This window comes from Terrapene carolina, unplaced genomic scaffold, assembly GCF_002925995.2.
Source record: "Terrapene carolina triunguis isolate 2854851 unplaced genomic scaffold, T_m_triunguis-2.0 Scaffold84, whole genome shotgun sequence".
NCBI classification, from domain to species: Eukaryota; Metazoa; Chordata; order Testudines; family Emydidae; genus Terrapene; species Terrapene triunguis.
In genome coordinates this window covers 8,759,074-8,779,845 of record NW_020664435.1, presented here as the reverse complement: position 1 = coordinate 8,779,845, position 20,772 = coordinate 8,759,074, and the positions used below count along the sequence as shown (strand labels likewise).

General features: G+C 38.5%; 1 protein-coding gene across 1 annotated transcript in view; it reads right to left on the bottom strand.

The window, feature by feature from the left end:
- Positions 1–20,209, bottom strand: part of ZNF385D (zinc finger protein 385D) — a 351,705-nt gene extending 331,496 nt beyond the window's left edge. The window contains exon 1 of the mRNA XM_024197375.1: positions 19,929–20,209. Coding sequence (XP_024053143.1) covers positions 19,929–19,938 — 10 coding nt within the window. The 5' untranslated portion in view covers positions 19,939–20,209. The remainder of the gene's footprint in view (positions 1–19,928) is intronic.
- Between the last annotated feature and the right edge of the window lie 563 nt (positions 20,210–20,772).

Here is a 20,772-nt window from a genome sequence, read left to right as displayed (position 1 = left end):
TTTCTATGGTGAAAGACTGGCCTCACTGAAGTCTATGATAAAACGTAGATGAGTTAGAGTAAAATTATCAAAAGTACCTATATGATTTAGGAGACTAAGAAGCAGATTTTCAAAGGTATTTAGGCACCTGCAGATGCAGATAGGTGCCTAGTAAGATTTTTTCAAAGGCACCTAAAAAGATAGGCACCTAACTCCCATTGGTTTCAATGGGAGTTAGGTGCCTAACTTTCATATGTGTCTACTGGGATTTTCAGAAGCATCTATTCACATCTTAGGGTGCCTACATACTTTTAAAAATCTGGCCCAGAGTGCCTAAGACCCATTTTCAAAAGAGACTTAGTCTCTTGAAAACTTTACTCCTAATCTCTTAACTGCAACATGCAATTCCTGCTTCACAGCTGTGAAATTGCCCTAATTTGAGACTTTGTTCAATTCTCTGAATGTATTTTTTCTTCATTGCTAGTTTAATGCAACATTTTGCTTACAGCTAAACCATTCATGAAAAAGAATATTTTCATTTTTGTTAGCTTGTTGGTAGGCTACAGCTACACATTCCACTCATATCAAGGAGAGGACATGATTTTTTTTTTTAAAAGGACCGATACTTATTAGGCTTACATAATATGAAAAGGAGAAAGAAGTATTTCTAAGCTTTTAAGACAGCATTTTTGTAGAGAACCATGTACATCTTAGTTATACATGCACAGTAAGTATACCACTGAAGATTTTTAGTGTCACTTTTAGTAGAAATAATGATATATGATGACACATCTGTCCTCATAGTTGAAGGAGAGAGAGAGAAACCTTGCTGGGGGAAAAAAATGTCCATATGCAACACCTTTGATGCTATATTATGACTCAAATACTTTGGCCTTAACTGAATGAAGTATAATGTCTATCGATAACATACAATATATGGTAGCTTAGTAAACCCATATTTTTGTCAAGCAAGTGTTGATAGCCAATAGAAATTAATTTGCAGTGTTGTTGTACCCGCGTTGGTCCCAGGAGATGAGAGAGACAAGTAGTTGAGGTAATATCTTTTAGTGGACCAACTTCAATGGGTGGGTAGTATGAGCTTTTGAGCTACCCAGAGTTTGAAAGCTCATACCTTTCACCAGCAGAAGTTGGTCCAATAAAAAAAATTACCTCACCTACTTGTCTCTGTCAACAGAAAAGCATAAATAGGTGAATCTCAAAAAAAAAAATGGTTTTGAGCTGTAATTCAGTGAAGTACTCAAGTTCAAGGATTATTTAAAGCTTTCCCAAAATACACAAACCTCTTGGGGCTAAAAAAAATTGGCTAGGAAATGTCATACAAATAGCCCCTTACATACAATTTGGAGCCTAAGGCTTACCTAATTGCAGAAGTGCACAGCAAAAAATTAAAACTATTTCTGTGCTTGCCATTCTCCATACTCTGTTACCATAGGATTGGAGCTCTTCTCTTAGTGAAGCTAAGAAACTATGGAATTTAAAGAGCTTTTGATGGAAGAAAAAAATATGTTTCCTAGGAGGATTTTCCTAAGCTTCCACAGTTCTCTAATTGTAACTAGCCTTTGCTACTTTTAAGCGTTACAGTTTATTACCTTTTTTCTTGAATTGAATAATAGGGTAATCTGTACAAGCTGAAAGGCATGATCTTAACAAAAAGGCCAATATAAGCAGAGCAACTGAAACAGTGATACAAGACTCAGTGATTCAGTTCCAGAATGAGAAAATTACTCGTTTCAAACCGTGGTTTTCTTGCAGTATTTTTAACATAGGGATTTTCAATTTTAAGATATTTTATATCTTATCTACAATGCAGTGGGAGTTTCATTATTCAGATCAGCCTCAGTGTTATGACAGGTTGATAATCAGTTAAAGTACTATGAAAGAGAGGATATCCAGGCTATTCCTGCTTCTTAATAGCATATGATGAAACCATATCCTGAATGACTAAAATGTATACCTGGGTTCCACAATTTAATACGGTATCTGCACAGAATGCAGGCCACAGCCTTATTATGTGGCTTATTAACTATAGACAGTCATTTAAACAATTGCACGCGACATGTTTTAGCATTCATTACATTTTAATTTGTCACATTTTTATTTACATGTTGCTAGTTCTTTCTTACCATTTTTAGTAGTAAATTATTTTTTTGGTAATAGTAAACCTAGGTACAAAGACTTTTTAATAAAAAAAATTACTCTCTAATACAGCAAACACCTATGTACGTGCTTAACTTTAAGCACATGGGTAGCCCTCAAAGTCAATGGAACTATTCATGTGCAAAAAGTGAGGTACCTGCTTAAGTGTTTGCAGGATCAGGTCTTAATTTTAATAGTTTGGGTTTTTGCCTGTTGCAGCTTTGTAAAATTCAAGTAAGTAATGGCATTTACAAATTAATTTGTTATAAAGTTGCAATAGCACAAATAAGTCTTATAAAGTCTCCCCTTAATATAAAATTAATGATTTTTTAAAAATGTGATTTAGATAATGATTTCAAACAGTGATTGAAATTGCCTTCATTTAAATCACTCCATTCTATGTTAGGATTTGGCCCATTATGATCATGAAGATCAGTGATAATTTAATTATGTTCTAGAATTTTGAAAGTTAATTGGTATCTGTAATATATTATATACTTGTGACCAGAGTTATCTACAAATATTCAGTTGTTAAAATCATGGGACTCATTGAAATATTGATGATTAAAAAAATCAGCCTCAGATTGATAATGTCACAAAGACTTCCTAATTATGTTAATGAGAATCAGGTGTAGTAGCTAGATTGCTCCGTTCAAACTGTAATTAAGCTATATTGACACTGCTGAGCTCCACCGAAGGTCAATTTGTCCAAAACATCAGCAAAACTTTTAAATTGAATTGTAAGTGTTTTGGAAAAAATTGAAAGCATTTTTATTTCTATAAATAGCTTTTCACTAAGTTCAGCTGTGAACTGAAAATTGTTTTACAGGATAAATAGGGGGAAAGAGCATGCAACACAAAATGCAATATTGGCCTCTAGCAACAAAGTTGAACTGAAGCTGTGTACTTTGTTTTCAGATGATTCTTTGCTTGTATGAAAAAGGGAAGGGAGGAGGAGGAAGACTGTGTGATGAAGAGGAGTTAGTAATACAATGATGGCATGCTTGTGTAACCCACACACCTTCTGGGTATGGTGTTCTGTCCCATCTAGTGGCACCAAGACAACTTAAAGAGAGAGAGATTGAGTCTGCTCTACAGCCTTAGCTAACAGCCAGTTGGCTTTTAGCTCATGGGGTAGAGGCTCATGCACTAAGCTCCAAAGGTCCCCGGTTCTATCCTGCCCAACGACGACTGCACTGCATATACATGCACTAGTATATCTCATGAGTTTGTGTGGTGGGCTGCTTTATTTCATTGTTTCCAAAAATGTTGTAACATTCAGTCCTACTGTTATCATTAATACATCTCCATGATGTGAAGTGAGGAGTTATCTCTTGAGACACATTTATTATTGCTCTTTGAGGAGGTTATACTATGGGACAGTTCCTTGTAAGTTTCCAATCACAAGAGGTGTGCTGTGTGAAAGGGGTCACTAGTACAAAAGTTTGAGAACCACTAAGTAGAATTGCTCCCGGAAGTCAGTTTAAAGCAAACCTTTTAGACAGATACCTAGTCTCAGGATTGTGGTATAAAACCTAGGAGCTGCAGCAATAGACCAAGACCCCATTGTGTTAGGTGCTGTACAAACAGAACAAAAAGCTTACAGTCTAAGATTACAGCTATTGTAAAACTGACCTAGCTAAATCAGTCTTTCCACATTTGAGGCTTGAAATCTTCTGAACATTGTTCCCAATAATACAAACCTAGAAGAGCAATCTTTTTAGAAATATTTTCAGCTTCAACACAAAAATGGAAAGGGCAACATATAGCAACCCTTGCCAAAATCTAATCATGATTACAAAAAATCAAAAAAGCAGACAGATTTAAAATGATGGATTGCCATTTTCTGTTCAGCTCTGAATAGCACTGGAATCGAGAAGTCACAGCACATACAAGGAAAAGGGAAAGAAGAATTATAAAATTATTATAAAATTTCATTTTGAGGTGGATATTTGCCAAAATGCACAGACTACCATTTCCTTACCCTCGTGGAGAAAATTCCAGTGCTAAGTAATTACACTTTTATTATTACAAACAAAATGAACTCAATCAGTTCCAACATCTGCTAGATCTGTCAAGCAGAGCACCATACATACTCTATTCCCACATACATAAAAGCTAATAAAAATGACAATTTTGGATTAAAAAATCATCCAAAACCTACAAAATATGTTTATTCAAAATCATAATAGCAGCTAAGAAATGTAGTCCCAAACTATGAGTTATAGCTGATTGACCCTATAGTTAAAATACATCTTAAAATAGGATAAACTGATAAGGACAGATCACAGCTTGCATTAGGCAGTTACAAACTGATTTGAGAAGCCCTGGGCTTCAGTCAATGAGTGATATGCTATGTGCAAGAAACAAGGACAAAAACCAGCTGAACCTAAAACTACCCTGTATTATGTCTAGAACGATGTCAGTCTTAGTTAATGACAGCTGCACCTGAATTCCTCCTCTATGATCCAGCCATGGACCCACTGTAGGCTCCCAAATCTTCAGCTGTCACACCACTTGGTGTGACAGAGTGCTAGGTAGGAAACCCTGAGTCAGCTCTCTGTTCACAGCAGCTCCAATCAGGCATAGCAGATTGGAGCTGACAAGGCAGACCTGTGCCTAATTTGTGGGTGGGACAGGACAAAAAGGCTAATGAAGCCATTAGCCAGAGCCCACAAATAGGCACAGGAAGGAAGAGAAAAGGGGGGAAATCAGGCAGTGAGAGGAAGAGAGAGATTGCTCTCTCCCTGCTTGTAAAGGTGCTAGGTTTGCTGTGAAGGTGGTGGGACTCAATTATAAATAAACTGCACAGGGTGTTGAACCAACACAAGGGTCTCTGTATGGTTTGTTGACAGAGACAAAAGCAGAACCAAGGAGGCCCTGTTACGCTTGGGTAGAGACCTGTATCTCTCTTCTTCCTCACTGGAGTATTTCCAGACTGCACAGCCCCTGGCTTACACTCTGATATCCCTCAGCAAGACAGACTGCCTAAATGGCCAGCATCTGCATTTTGCTTTCTCTTCCGAGACTAATAACAGTATAATTGCCAACAGTTATAAGTTACTACACAGTACTTTCTAAGGAAGCACATACATTCTTAAGGTAAAAGCATTATAGAGAAAACATTAAAAACAATAAAGGAACCTACAAACATGCCAATAAGCTTATCAGAGATCACCCTCTAACTCCAACAAGGACTCTGGTTGGTGATTAGTCCTTCAAATCCCACACAAGGGTTTTGCCTATGGTCACAAGTTCATAATAGTTTTTACTCAAAACTACCAGACTGGACCAAGTCAATGCCACCCCTCCCCCTGCCACTTGGACAGGTGGTTGTAGCTCTCTGGAGGCATTACAACCCGAGTAAATTTGCCTAACAACCGCCCACCGTTCTTAGTTCCTGGAGGGCTGTGATCAGTTTTCCCCAGGGAAATACATATAATCCCTCAATAGTACATAAACATTTGTATTTTAAATTAAACAAATTCCTAAAATACTTAAACTGAATTCAGTAAGGTTTAACTTAATTCAATAGGTTTGTTGAGGATAGTTGAGGAAAATGTCAATATCACTTTTATACATACGGCATACTTCGCTGATTATACCTAGTCTGCACCAAACACTCAGGTAACCAACATGTATTAAAAAAAAAAAAACCAACCAGAGCCTAGTTTGTGGACCTTTGAGCCTCTCAGCATTAAATAATATTGCAACAAATATTTATATATGTGCATATAAAATGCTGAACCAAGTACTTGTGTTCTTACCTAATATGTTTATTTCTGTGATTCCATTTTATATGTTTATTTACAAGTGCATGTTCCCCCTGGAATGCACAAATAAACCATTAAAAACAAGAAGCCCGGCACAGATCATATAGAACTACAGCATTAATTATATAGAACTACATAAGGAACATTAATTGTTAGACAGAAACAAACACTTCCTACAGTACCAGTTTAGCTATTTAATTGTTTTTTTTGATCATGTTCACAAGTAAAAATGCTTCATGAGCATGCCCTGTGAAAGGTGGTGGGACAAAATCCACTCTCTATCCAGGGACAAGTCTTGAGACTACCCCTCCACATTTGCTATTCTAGTTTGAGAGTTGGAATAGTAACAGTTGCTACTCCATGTTGCTCATACTGGCTCCACGTTGCTGACAGATATGGACTCAGTGGCTGCTCTCCAGTGCTCCCCTGAACATCAGCATATCTGGAGCTAACAAAGTTCTCCTTACCAGCAAACAGAAGATAGGAAGTAGTTCTATATAGCCCTTTCAACCTTGTTTTCCACCCTATTCCCTCAGGCAGGGCTATGAGATGATACTCATAAAATACAGAGTATTGCCTCAGTAGAAGAGTACTGAAAAACATTTCCACAAATTTTAACTTAAGAATCCTGTTCATCAACAACATATTCCTGTGCATTCATGATAAGGTTTAAATAAGCCAAAGTATTCATTCCATAGAGATCTAAAATGTTCACATTTTGGATGATTCAGGAAAAAACAAATGCTTTTGTTATTAAATCAAATTGACAAAAAGGGGGATTGATTAAATTACAGAAGCTGTATGGAGAATTAAGGCTATTCAAAGTAATTTGGACACAGACATCTTGAAATTACAATTGTCAGTTTAAGAGAAATTTTTGTTGCTAGGAGACTATAATCACAAGATAGCGTCTGTAATAAAGGTAAACGTATATGGGTGGTTTAAGAAATAGTAAATGATTGAATGTTAATACACCCAACAGATAATAAATATATTCAAGTAATCAAAGACTAGATGAAAAATGTATTTTATATGTTAGAAAAAGCCAATGCAAAGTGAAAGTCTTTAAGGTAAATCTAACCAAAATGTGTTCTAAGAATCTGAACGGGCACAGATACTTGTTAAGTTCTTGATTAGAAGTGCACACAAGTTCATAAAAATAAATGAAGATAGATTAAACTGGTATTGTTATAGAGGTTAGAGATTTATACAGCTGTTTCATCCTGTGGTGCTGCACCAAGCTTTGTCTTCTTAAGGACAGATGACCTAAGTGTAGCGCAGGTCAGATAACAATATTTCTGTTTTATGAAATATTTTGATGTTTGTTTTAATTCTACATTGGAACAGAAATGAGACCCCTCAATTTTTTGTGTGTGAGAGAAAAAAAAAAAAACATGAGAGACGACCCAACCCCAGAATATCCAATAGCCTAGTGATTAAGGCACTCCGTTGGGGTATGGGAGGGACAGGTTCAATCAGAGAAGGGTCTCGAACCTGTATCTATCACATCGTAGAAGAATGAGCTAGCTAGTACCACTAGAGCTAGTTAGGAATTTTTCAATAGTTTTTCATGAAAAATGACATTTCATTGAAAATAAAACAGATCATGAAACAGACATTTCCTGACTCCCTCAAAAAAAAAAAAAAAAAGAGCTAAGGAAACAAAATTTAAATTGTCAAAACATTTCCTTTTGACATTCTCTAAACTAAAAATCTGGGGTTTTGGTTCAAAACAACTTTTTTTTTTATTTAAGCTACTTAGAATGGGAAGAAAATCTAAATTGACCCTAACATGGGGTGGGGAAGGGTTTTCAGTTTGTGATTATTTTTGAGATTATGACTTTTCATTCTGATTCAAAATGGGAAAAATTTTGGACTCTCAGATATTTTCCCTCACAGTTCTACTAACACCCATTCTATAGAGTTACTCTCTCTCTCGCGCGCGCTGAGGATTGTGGGAGTTAGGCTGGGAGTGGATGTGCTTTGCTGATCTCTTTGTGTTTCTGTAGGGGTAATGGGATTTTGGGCTTTGTGAGGGTTTTTTTTAAGTTTTGTGATTGTTGTGGGTTTATTTTCAGGATTTCTTTCGTTTTAGCAGGCTTTTTGTCTGCATAGGCAGTCCACAGGACAGAGACCTCAGTTTGTGGGGATTCTGAAGGTTTAACCCATGGCGATGGGTTGTGGATTTTGTCTCCAGACTCTGTCTGCGGAGGAGTGCGTTCTAGCTATGGGGAAGGCGATTGGGTTTAAAAATGTGAGGTATGCCTCCCACATGAGCAAGGCTGTTGTGTTTGTTGCCATGCTTAGCCTTGTTGAGCAGGTGGTTGTGGAGGGGATTATTGTGTGGGATGTTTTTGTCCCTGTAGTGCTCCTCTCAACACCTGCTATTCAAGTCACTAGTACTAATGTTCCTCCCTTTTTAGGAAATGAGCAGCTGGCTAGCGCCTTGGTGAACTATGGTAAGATGACTAGCCCTATTAGGGTGATTCCTTTGGGCTGTAAAGCCCCAGAGATTTGGCATGTCTTGTCCTTTCATAGGCAAGTTTGTAGAATATTAAAAAATGCTTCCAAAGTTTTAAATCCTGAAGTATAGGATTGGGGAGTGTGACTATATTATATTTGTTGCCACTGAGGGCATGGTCTGTGTTCGTTGTGGGATTCTGAGATATTTGGTTAATTAGTCCCCTAAGAGGAGGCAAACTGCCTCTGAGAATAGTGACCCTGTACCTGGGAATGTGGGGGTTTCTGAGAGTAAAGCACAAGGTGGGCTGGCTGTGGCAGAGAGACTGGGACCTAAGAGTCTCCAGATATCTGTGGGGATATTTCTGAGAGGTTAGTGCCCCCCTTGTAACCTGGGGGAGATGGCATTACTGGTTCTGTGGGTCCTGACTCAGTGGCCTCTCAGCCTGAGCCCAACTGTGAAATGGAAACTGAACCAGTTGCTATGGAACTCAAAGCCGCAAAGCAAAAAATGGCATATAAGGAAGAGGGAGCTATAGTTTCTGAGGGGGCTGTGAAATGGGCTAGTTTGGTCAGTGCAGTTGGGAAGAACACTGTCCTCCGGTCTCTCTGAGGTTTCCCCCCTTTGAGGTCGGTAGCAACTCTGAGTCGGAGGGTATGAGGGATGACAAACTCACAGATTCTTTGGGTCCTGAACTGGCTCAAGGGGATATATTCTGGACACTATTTGGTAGGTTTCTGGATGAGACAAAAGGGAAATGTGGAGCAGAAGTGGCAGATTGGTTTCTTAACTTTAATTTGTTTTTATTGTCTGCTCAGTATACTATGAGACATATGTTTTTGTCTGAGTCTGACAAACAGAAGCGTTACAGATTGAAAAATACTCTGATGACTAAAGTGTGTGTCTCTTTGACCAATGGAAATGTTGGGGATTCATGGATCTAGGAGAATTTGGTGGTTTTATTTGAGGGGTTGCTCAGAAGCTGGGAATGGGCAACAGGGGATGGATCATTTGATGATTACCTGTTCTGTACATTCCCTTTGGGGCACCTGGCATTGGCCACTGTCGGCAGACAGGATACTGGGCTAGATGGACCTTTGGTCTGACCCAGTATGGCCATTCTTATGGGGGTTGGGGGGGGAAGAGGAGTTCTATGTCTGTCTTTTTCTTATTTTTTCTGATGAGTATTAGTCTGGTGGATAATTTTGTATGTGGCTCTCTGAATGTGAATGGGTGCAGGGACATTAAAAAACGTATGGCTCTTTTTGAGTATCTGTCCCAGAAAAAGGTGGACATTTCATTTTTGCAAGGAATGCACACAGATGCAGGCAATCAAACTGATTGGCTGCTGATTGGGAAAGGGAGGTTCTTCTGAGTCATGGCTACACAGGGTTGCCATTCTCTTTGCGTACAGGGTGAAGCCTGATTCAGTGGTTGTACAGGAAGTTGTTCCAGGATGTTTACTGATAGTTCAAGCTACTTTTTGATAAATATAATTATTTTTTTAAATTAATGTCTATGCTCCTACTGCAGGGAAAGTCAGGCTGAGTTGTTTCTGACCTGGGGTGCTCTTTTGACAAATTGTTTGACAAGTAATATTTTAATTTGGGGGGAGGGAGGGTGATTTTACTTGTACTTTTAATGCGAGATTGGATAGGAATAATTAGAACTGCATCCACTGTCTGCTCAGCAACTTGCAGCTTTTTTTCAGGTTTCTAACCTGACTGATGTGCAGCAGTATATCTGGTTGAGTGTTAGTGCCAGCTCTTTGTGGACCATTTGGACAGTTTTAATGTTTTTAGGCACCATTTTTGTTTACTTTCCAGTAGTACTGTCCCTACTGGGATTTCAGATCAGGTCTTACTTGTGTTGTCTCTTCCTTCTAGTCAAGCCCATAATCCATATTGGCATTTTAACAGTCATCCTTTTCCAGACTCTCTATTTTTGGGGTGCCTGAGTTGCCTCAAAGGACTTTTTTACCTCCTGGAGGCAATGGTGAGTGGTGTGTAAGGTTAATATGACATGTTTTTGGCAGCAATACACACAGCAGACAATCCTGTAGCCTTCACTGGAGTATGGAGGAGTTAGAGTTGGGGATTGTGGAACTTGAAAAAGGCTTTCATGGTGTAATGAAGTTGGGTTGCATAAGAGCTTCAAATATTTAAAAAAAACCCAGCTCTTGAAGGACCTGTTGGATAGCAAAGTTCAGGGTGCACTGGTTAGGGCCCAATTTTAGCGCCTTTCTTAAATGGATGCAACTACTCAGTTTTTCTTTGGCCTGGAAAAGAAAAATGAAGAGCAGAAGATGTGTCCATTTCAAGATGTTGTCAGACTGAGTGCTCTCAGATCCTGTGTAGATTAGCAACTTTGCTGTGGATTTTTTCATTTTTCTTTTTTTCTGCAACAGAGCCTATGCATCCATCATTCCTGTATATCCATCTGAGACTCGGGGCTACTTTTTGGATCTTTCTAGGAACTCAACTTTGAATGCTGACAGAGTTGAACAGGACCTGAAATTCTCAGAATACACGTCTGTTCTAAATGACTTTGCTCCAAGAAAGGCATTAATGGTTTGCTTATTGAGTTTTGTGAGGCCCTTTGGATCCTTCTTGAGCCTGACTTGCTCCAAGTCTTTTAGGAGAGCATCAGAGAGAAGATACTGCCGCTCAGTTATTTTCAAGTGGTTCCTACCCTGTTCCCCAAGAAAGGGGACCTTGGGGAGGTGAAGAGTTAGAGACCTGTGTCCCTGCTTTGCTCCAACTATAAACTTTTTTCAAAGGCCTTGGCAAACAGACTGAAAACTGAGATGGATTTGGTCATGCACCCTGATTAGACATATTGCATCCCCAACAGGTCCATTTTTTTATACTTTTCCAATTGTTGGATGTAATTTCAAAAAAATGCTTGATTTGCATGTTGGGTTGGTTTCCCTTGATCAAGAGAAGGCTTTTGATTGTGTAGATCATGGATATTTGTTTCTCACCCTTTGTGCTTTTGATTTTGGGCCCAGGTTTGTCTCCTGCAGTTAGTGTGTATGTATATACACATACATACATACATATACAGAGAGAGAGAGAGAGTCTACTTAAGGTGAATGGTATTTTGAGGTCCCCCTTTCCAGTCTGTAGGGGAATCTGATGTCTGGGTTATTGTATGTTCTGTGAGCCTCTGTTATGTATGTTGCAAAAGAGCCTTTCTGACCTTTCTCTTCCTGTTCCAGCTTGTACTCCAGTGAAAGTCACTGCACACGCTGACGACGTAACTGTGTTTATTACTCATGATTGTGATGTCCAGCTTTTGACTGAAAGTCAGCGCTCTTTTGAGCAGGCTTCTTCAGCTTACATAAATTGGAGGAAGAGTGACACACTCCTGCTGGGGGCATGGGTGATCTCCCACCCCTGCCAATGAGGCTATTGTGGAGCAGAACTGGCTTTAAAGCACTTCGGAATTATGCTGGGACTGGATGATATTTTGGGTCAGAATTGGGAGGGAGTTATGGAAAGGTTAGAGGAGAGGTCGCAAAGGTTGAAGTGGTATTTTCCTCAATTCTTCTTCTGAGGGTGGGTGTTAGTCATTAATAATTTAATTGCCTCTATGTTGTGGCATAAATGTTTAACTGTTTTGCATTTTCCTCCACTCTATTTAGAAAAAGTTCAGAAGATTCTTTTGGACTTTTTCTGGGATGGTTATCATTGGCTGAAGCAGAATATTGGTGTATCTGCCCATTGTGAAAGGGGGTCAAGGTCTCATTGATCTTTTGAGCAGAGTTGCTACTTTTTGGTTACAGTCTCTGCAGAAGCTGGTGTTTGTGGATGAACCTGTTCCTTGGATGCAACTGGTCTTTGCTTTTCTTCAGTAGGTAGGGGGGTTGGGTTTTGATAGGGAACTTTTTTGGTGGACCCTGGGTGCCTCAATTTTTTGAGGTGTTACCTTGTTTTTAATCAAAGCCTTTTTAATTCTTGGAGATTTTTTAAACAGAGGCCACAGGATAGGCAGCAGGAGTTCTCAGGGCTACATACTGAACCCCTTGTTTATAACCCAGCCATGAGGATTCCAGTCTTATTTCTAGGAGTCTTGTCTCTTCCCTTATTGCAGCAGGTGTAACAAAACTGGTTCTTTTAATTGATTTTGCTAATTTTCCCTGGGTCTTAGTGGATATCTTAGCTGTCAAGCTTGGTTTTCATTTCATTCACTGGATTTCTCGATTTTAATCAGGAGGTGGAATCAGTCTTTCCTGGGAGCAGTATTGCCAGGCTAGATGGTTGCCTCCTTGTGGGAGCCATTCCTGATTATACTAATGTTTTTATTTTCTTGTCTGTTGTTCCTGCTGTGGATTGGGATGTTGACAAGCCGGGCAGCTTGCATGCCTTCAATGGGTCTTCTGAATTAACTTTTAATAGCTAAGGCCATAAGTCACTGTATATGCTTGTGGAAAAGATTAATCATTTTTGAACTCTTATTGATTATCCCAATATGATATGGAGAAGACAGCTTCTGGGCACGGACTCCAGCCAACCAGCATGTCAAGCTGCATGCAAGCCTCCAATTACGAAGAGGATGGGTGATCTCCAATGGAGAATTCTTCATGGAGGTATCGTCACAAATGTTTTTGTGCATTGTTTGACTCCAGAGAGGTCCATGTTGTGTCACTGTCTTGTGACACTGTTTTTCTTACTTGTTCCAGGTTACACCCATTATTTGTTTTACTTCATGGTATTTCTCAGGTATTGTCCCTTGATTTTTCTCCTACTGTATTTATTTTTGCTATTAAGTATACGTTCACAAATAGATCTATGGTATGCCTTGCAAATTTTATTTTGGGTCAAGCAAAGATGGCCATTTAAAAAAAGTAAATGTAAATTATTTGATACGGTTGCTAAAGTTCTTCAGTTTTTTAGATTTTTAGTGGTTTTACACCTTCATTTGGAGTTCAGATATTATACTCATAAGCTATTTGGTTCAATTTATTCAGCAGTGGGCTATTGGAAATGCACTTTGTACTGTTTGGGATGGGCAATTATTTTTGAATTTGTAATATACTTTCTTGTTTTTACTTCTTGTGTTCATATACTGATTTTATTAAAAGTATTTTAAAAGTCAAAGGCTCTCTGGCCCAAAGATTATTATTTACACAAAGTAGAACAGCTTCACCAGAGAGACTGAGATACTGATTAATAACCTGATGGTTAGGACACTTTTCTGCCTGATTCAGAGTAGGGCGTTGAACCTGGCTCTCCCATATGCCAAGTGAGTGCCCGAACCACTGGGCTATGGGGCTAGCATGCATCTGTGAAATCTTCCCAATGAAAGTTTCATCAACACATACATGTCCTCAATGTTTTGGTATTGAAAAATTAGCATTTTCCAATGAAAAATATTTTATTGTAAAATTCACAGCCGGTTCTACTTAACTGACTTCAAATTTACGTATAAAGGATTAAAAACATTTATAAAAACAAAGAAGTGTGGTGGTACTCCATTTACAAACCAGAAAACTTCAAAAATGGACTTAGCAAAGTGGGGACGTAACATTATGTTAAAGGAACACGCAGCATGCTAAACTAGCCAAGGAGCCAACCACCAGGCAGGATAGCCCCCGGGAAGCTTTGCAAAGGCTTATCTTAGAGTGAATCACAAACAGTGAAAATTCTTCTGTTCCAGTGTATTCTTACTGGTCTACATGAGCCTTATGAACAGGAAACTGGTCAATGAATCACCATCAAAGCTGAAGAAAATAAAGCTACCACCTTCAACAAATAACTTCTCACCAGCCTGGACCCCTTTGGCTGTTCACCAACAACCCCTCATTCTGTAGCAATAGAGACATATTGCAGGTAAAAAATCTATCTAACCCTTTCTATTAAGCCCCTGTGGGAAGTCTGTGCTGATATTAGAACATGATTAGAGCTGTAATACCACCTTGAGGTAATATCACTTCGAACTGAAGTTCCTATCTTTCTTGAGCAACCAGCCATTCAGAACCTTGAAATCTGGCTGTAGTGTTTATTCACAAACTAGTTTGACTCGGCAAATACTTTTGTATACATACTTTCTTTAGCCATGTGATGAATGAGTTATTCTAGGTTAAACTGCTTCTTGTGAAGTAGGTACCCAAGTTATGAAAAGCATGTAAATAACTAAAGTATATAATGCATGTTTTATAAGTTTCACTTCAGCTGTGCCTCTACCTTTCATCCTTCTGGATGCCTCACAGATCCCTTTGCACCACCCTACTTACTACATACACAGCCTGCATACTCGCTCTATTTCTCCTACTGTGGTGGAGAAAGAAAGGAAAAGAGTAAGACACCTGACATGGGAGACATCTAGAAACTGTCCTGTCCTTAGCACCCCAACAGTGTGGGAGGATAAAGTACAGTAGCAGCACTTTTATGTTTCCTGCAGTCTGTAATAGCTCCAGAGGTGCAGGGAGACGGTCCCGTGAGAAGGGAGTTGGAGACTGAGGAGTAGAGAAAAGAAAGGGTTCAGAAGAGGGAGAGGAACAGCAGAACCTGCCTGGAAACAGCTGTTCCCTAGCTGGGTTTTAAAGAATAAAGGTATGGAACACTTCAGCAATTCCAGCAACTTCTTCATGGAAATCTTGTCCTAGTCTATTGCCAGGACAAAAAAACCACTCAGTGCTCTTTCTATCCCCTAACACAGATCTAAAACCTGGATGACCAGGACACAGGAAGTCTGAAGATTCTGGCAATCAGCAGAGTTGATCTGCAACAGCTTTCTCAAAAAGCTTTTCCCAAAACAGGAGATTCAATGAAGGCCAGGAGTTGGCCATATCATTAGTGTGCTGTATTGGGTTTATCAAGGGGGGGCTGCCCAATGACTTCCTTACCTCCTAAAACAGAGGTACAACCCCAAATTACTAATTTAGAGGGACTCAGAATGTCCCCCTCAGAGTTCTCATTTCCCCAAAACAAATAAATCTCTACTCCCTGTGAAACTCCCACCTCCTCAGAGTAGTACTGTACAACTCCACCACCATCACAGAAGAAATCCCCAAACATGGATCTCTCACCTCTCTGGCATAGTGAGAACTAATCTCCTTGCTTGTAAAACATTGCTCCACAAAATGCAAACATCAAATCTCCTCCATAGAGCTCACACCTTCAAAGAAAAAAGAAAAGAAAGAGAACCACCTCTTTCATCTTCTCGCCACCATTAAACTCTTCTTTCCAAGCTTTCTTATTTCAGCAATCTTAAGCCTCTGAACCAATTGAGCAAATTTTACTCTTAATAATATCCCCTCTCACTTTCCCATCCACTTTGTAGTAATCCACATCATAATCCATAACCAATAGATTAATATTTTAAGCACCACTCAGATCTTCACTATCCTTTTGTCTACATTTTAACAGGCAACAATTTCCTAATGGAGTTAAGAATGTCAAGAATGGCCGCTTTTGCCTGCAGACGAATAAAATGAAGTATTTATGTCAAATAGATTCCCCAACTTTACTTGCTTAAAAAAAGAACAGACTGTTCTGTGGCCCAGGAGTGTTTAATGAGCTAGATAATGGGTTCTTTTTAAAGGTTACCCCCCTTCTAGTGGTCTTGTTGTAGATGGGACTGAGACCCTGCTGAGTATGTTATGGCCAAATCCTTATTCAGTGTTGACCCTATCCTTATATTGACATCAATGATATGTTGATGATGATTTTAGGATTTGGCCTATAGTGGGCAGCATTAAAGGAACACCAGCCTCTTAGGAATCATACTTGGTCTGAAAGTTTATTACCTACTATAATTACAAGTAACACTAACAGAAAGAGGTTAGAGAGAAAAAGAGCTTCTCTATTTTTTCAAGTTGCTTTCTTTGCTAATTTGACAGGACTTTGAATATAGTCTGTTTCACTTTCCCCCTTGCATAGTCAGTCCGTTGGCTCTGTTATATCTGTGCGCCTTAGGGGAGAGTTGCAGACTGCAGTTCAGAGCACACTCCCTTGTGGCATGGCATGGAACTACAGACATTTCAGTTCCCTTCTGGTTCTCCCAATAACTTTTCTACAGCTCAGAATATGGCAAGTAACACCCCCCTTTCCTTAGGGTCTAATTTATCAGTTTTTTTAAAATATAGACTCTTTTGAGCCTTCAGGTCCAAACCTTCCTTTTGAGGGTCTCCAATTCACTTTGCTCCAGGGCTTCAGGTACCCAGTATCCTCACTCCCACCAGTTCCTTCTGACCTGTGGAGTTCTGCCAGTCCCACTGAAGCTCCTGGCCTCCCTGGAGAGTCTTTCAAATAGGTGTCCTGCTCTGGTCCCTGGACACTCACTTTTTTTCCTTTGGGTTCAGGGAACTCATAACCCTCCTTCCTGGGGCTGTACTGTGATTCAAGCAGACTTCCCTAGCCCAGCAGTTCAGGTCCCCATTCCAGGGACCTGCTCTCCTGATTCTATGCTCCAAGCACACTCTTTGACTGTCACACACACTCTCCTCCCCAGTCACCTCACAGCTTGGTTTTATCCTGTCATTCAGGAGGTAGCCATTTTATTAACACCTGGCCCCCATTCCCAATTTGTCTGCTGATCCCTTGAACATCTGTTTTCTTAAAGTGACCATGTCATGGAACAGGGGCTGGCCAAGCCCCACTGGCCTTTAATGGGAACAAAATCACCCTGGTACAAGAAGAAAAAAAGTAAAAAAAAAAAGTAAAATGTGAACTCTGTCAAACTGACAGTGGGATACAAAGAAACTACTTTAAACTTCGCTTTTCAAATTAAGTATAGTTCAAATGTGTCCCTCTGGAACATAGTCATTTAAAGGGATAAAATGAAGTGGCAATATTTTATGGACTGCTATGTAAAATGAGAAGGTGTTTATCTGAAGAGGAACAGTCTATGCCCACATTGTCAATATAATGAATAGTTTCTAAGATGGTAGGAGCTTCTACTGCCAATTTTTTGGCCCACAAACACTCTAATGTGAGCACAAACTTCATTTGTGCATAAGAATCAGATAATTTAGTTTGAAAATGTAGCCCTAAAGGCTTGTTCACATTTGAATAAACTCTTATCTTAGAGCACTATTTAGTATTCCTTACTCACTTGTTAATCCTCAAAATGCCCACTGAACTCAATGGAAGTTTGAGTGACTAAAGAATGCTGAACAGGGCCCTTAGAGACTGTTAAAAATACTCTGTACAAGAAATTACATTCATAACATTACAGGTTATGTTTGCTGCAAGGCACTGTGTTTGTTTTTCTATTATTATGAGGAGAAATCAACAAGCAAAGCTTAACCCTTTCAAAGGAATGATGCCTTCAGTAAATGCATGTAGCGATAGAGATACATCTATCATGATTATTGGTTTATCAATAGTATTCTTGATGTACTGTTTCGTACATGGACTTTTAAAATGCAAAGCATGCCAAAAAACATTTGAAAGGAATAGGGAAATCAACTACTTTTAAACATAAATGTACACACAGGCTTGCCTGGCTTTAAAAACTATAATCTTATTCTATTTGAGTAAGTCTTGCTTATTTTCCCCCTCCACATTTTAGTTTAGAGAGTAAATAATAATCCTGGTTCCACTGAAGTGGGAGGAGCTTGCCACTGACTGAAATGGGGCCAGGATTTCATTCCAGGTTCTTCCAGGTGAGTAGCCTGGTTTTTCAAATTGCTGAGTTACTGTAGCTGGCAGAAATAGACCACTGTAGAACAACTTTGGAAAGTGGCATGTTGTCTAGAAAGCCAATAAAGTGTCATATCTTTAAAAAGAAGTAATTCTATCCGCTTGAGACTTAAACAGCTTTTCTAAGAAATGAATGATATTATTTCTATTTTACTGGGGGGGGGGGGGAGAGAATCTGAGGTGAGCATGACACTTCCATTTGTTTCCTTTTCTATATAACTATGCATGAGTAATGGTCTCTTTTAGGCTCTGATCTACATTACAGTTTCCAGTGAGTCAACCTTCCGTCCTATAAAATGATACAAATAGAATTCAGGGAAATCAGCTACAAGCCACTGTAGTTGTTTAAGGACTTAGTAACTGTGAGTGATTATTTGTAACTATGTGTATGCATGCAAATTCAAAGACAACATAAGCAAGAATATAATTTGTTTCTTGATTTATGATATTATTTTCTGGCAGTGCTTCAACATACAATGCATATATGGGCAACTGGGACATCAGGTATGCAGAGTTGCTGACAGCAGTATGGTCTGTGGTAACATGATTTCTTTATTAAAGGATAGTGGTAAGTCAAATCTATCAAAAGTTATCTCTACTTTAATATTTCAAAATGTCAAAGACACCACCAAAAACACTCTGGGAAAAATAATAAAACTTTGCTCTAAAATTTCTGTTTACTGGTATATATTTTACTAAGAAATTGCTTTATAAATCTTGAACTTATGGTCTACAATTCAGGTCACACTTGTTTTGCTCACTCTCTTAAAAGCATCATTCTCGCAAAAATGTTTCCTTGGAGTTCTCAGTATTTTTCTAGGTAATTATTTTTGTCTCTATTTCCTGGTAGAGTGGTTGAGTTATATTCTGGGCATATCTGTGGAATGCAAACACAGCAAACATGCATAGCACACCAAGAGAAAAAAATATCAAAGAAAAAGATTCAATTTGCTGCTGATGAGCAGTATGATTAATAAATTCAGTGATGTAGCAATCTTCTTTTAGTGACTATTACCATTTATCATTAGAGTCACTCTTCTGAATGTATATATGTACTGGATGAGTGACCTGTATTAATTTATCAAATGTAGATTTTAACATGTATCATTCACCTTCTGAAAGCATTATTCCATAAAACTAGTTTACGTTTGCTGGTTATCAATAATGTTCCTGGGGAATTTTATGTGTCCTGAAATTTTGGGAAAGTGATGATATTGGTGATAATACAGTACAAATACAAAAAGAATGCCATCATATGTACAGACAATATAAATCTTACATATTAACTATACTAACATATAAAACTCAGTGCTGAAGTACCTCTATTTCTCAGCCAAATTTAACCTTTGAAGTAATTATGATCCAAATAGCTATTGTACTGTACACAATAAGAATTTGTATACTACAGTTGTAGCTTTTACTAACAAATCTGCCCAATCTTCCTTCCCAGATTCAAGTAGACAGGAAAAGAAAAAGTAAACACATCTAACAGTAATTTAAGCATGGCAGGTTAATGCAACGTGGTGGTCACAGTAAGCCCCTGAAAGACTGGTCTATTTTGTTGCATATAGAAATACAAAGAATTATTAAATAGTGTTACATTCCATGACAGAGACAATGATTGTGTTGAAAATTCAATCAGGTTTCCTTGTCAGTCTAATAATGAGAATTTTAACATGCTCCTGCCAAAAATCAGTGAAGCATAGTATTGCATTCAACAGACTAAAGCTAGAATCTAATTCTCTGGCTCAGAACAGAAAATATCTTAACTGTTACACTTTGCTTTATTTTTGTCTGCATCCTATACTGAATGAGTTAAGAAAAATAACATTAAAATGGATTAATGAGGAACTATATATTTTTCAAATTCCTGTGCTTTTCTTTTTATAGTCTAGCACATTAACTTACCCAACAGCATTGCACTCACTGCTAATGAAAAGAAAGCAGGCAGTACAAATCTTCTTAAGCCTCCCGTGGCAAAAAAACTATTACAGAAATGAATAGAAGAAAGTCTCTTGAGCCTTTCCTTTGCCTGCTTGTTTTACAAAAGGCAGTTAGGATCACACTGAGAAGTGTCAAAGCTGAATAAACCACTAGCAATTGGGTGTATACCCTTTGGGCAGTTAGTCCTTCATAGATGATGATTCGACTTTGTCCAAAAACCAGTATGTGAGAAACAATGCAGAATCTACGAGAGACTGTAGCCAAGCTTAAAACTGTAGACAAAGAAACAGTTTGCTTCTAAAGGTTTGCAAGGGAGGGCTTGTCACAGAACATTAATTCAGGCAGCCTGAAATTACATCAAACCAGTGCATCTAAATACTGTTAATCTGCAGCTTTTCTCGATGCATTTTAAGAGCAGTTCAGCTGCAGTGTGGTGGAGCCTCTGGGCTTATAGTGTAGCTTAAGAACATGGGAGCTCTCTGCTCTCCCATTTCACATTAAAATGCATACTTAGCACTTAGAAAAGCATGTTGCAAAATATATTTTTCTCATGCTATTTTAGGAGCTGCAGCTGAGCATCTAACATTGGATTTTAAATAGTATGATTTAAAATTACTCTCTATATACTGTACATGTACTTTTATCTAAAGGAAATGAGTTTTAAAATGATAAAATATGGAGAATTCTCTTTTGAAGATACCATATACAGTATATTGGAGCCTGCCAATGAAATAGCTAAAGAAGAACATTTATTGTAATGGGTATTGTTAGGAAATAAAATAGAATTGTTTCAAACTTGAATTTTCAT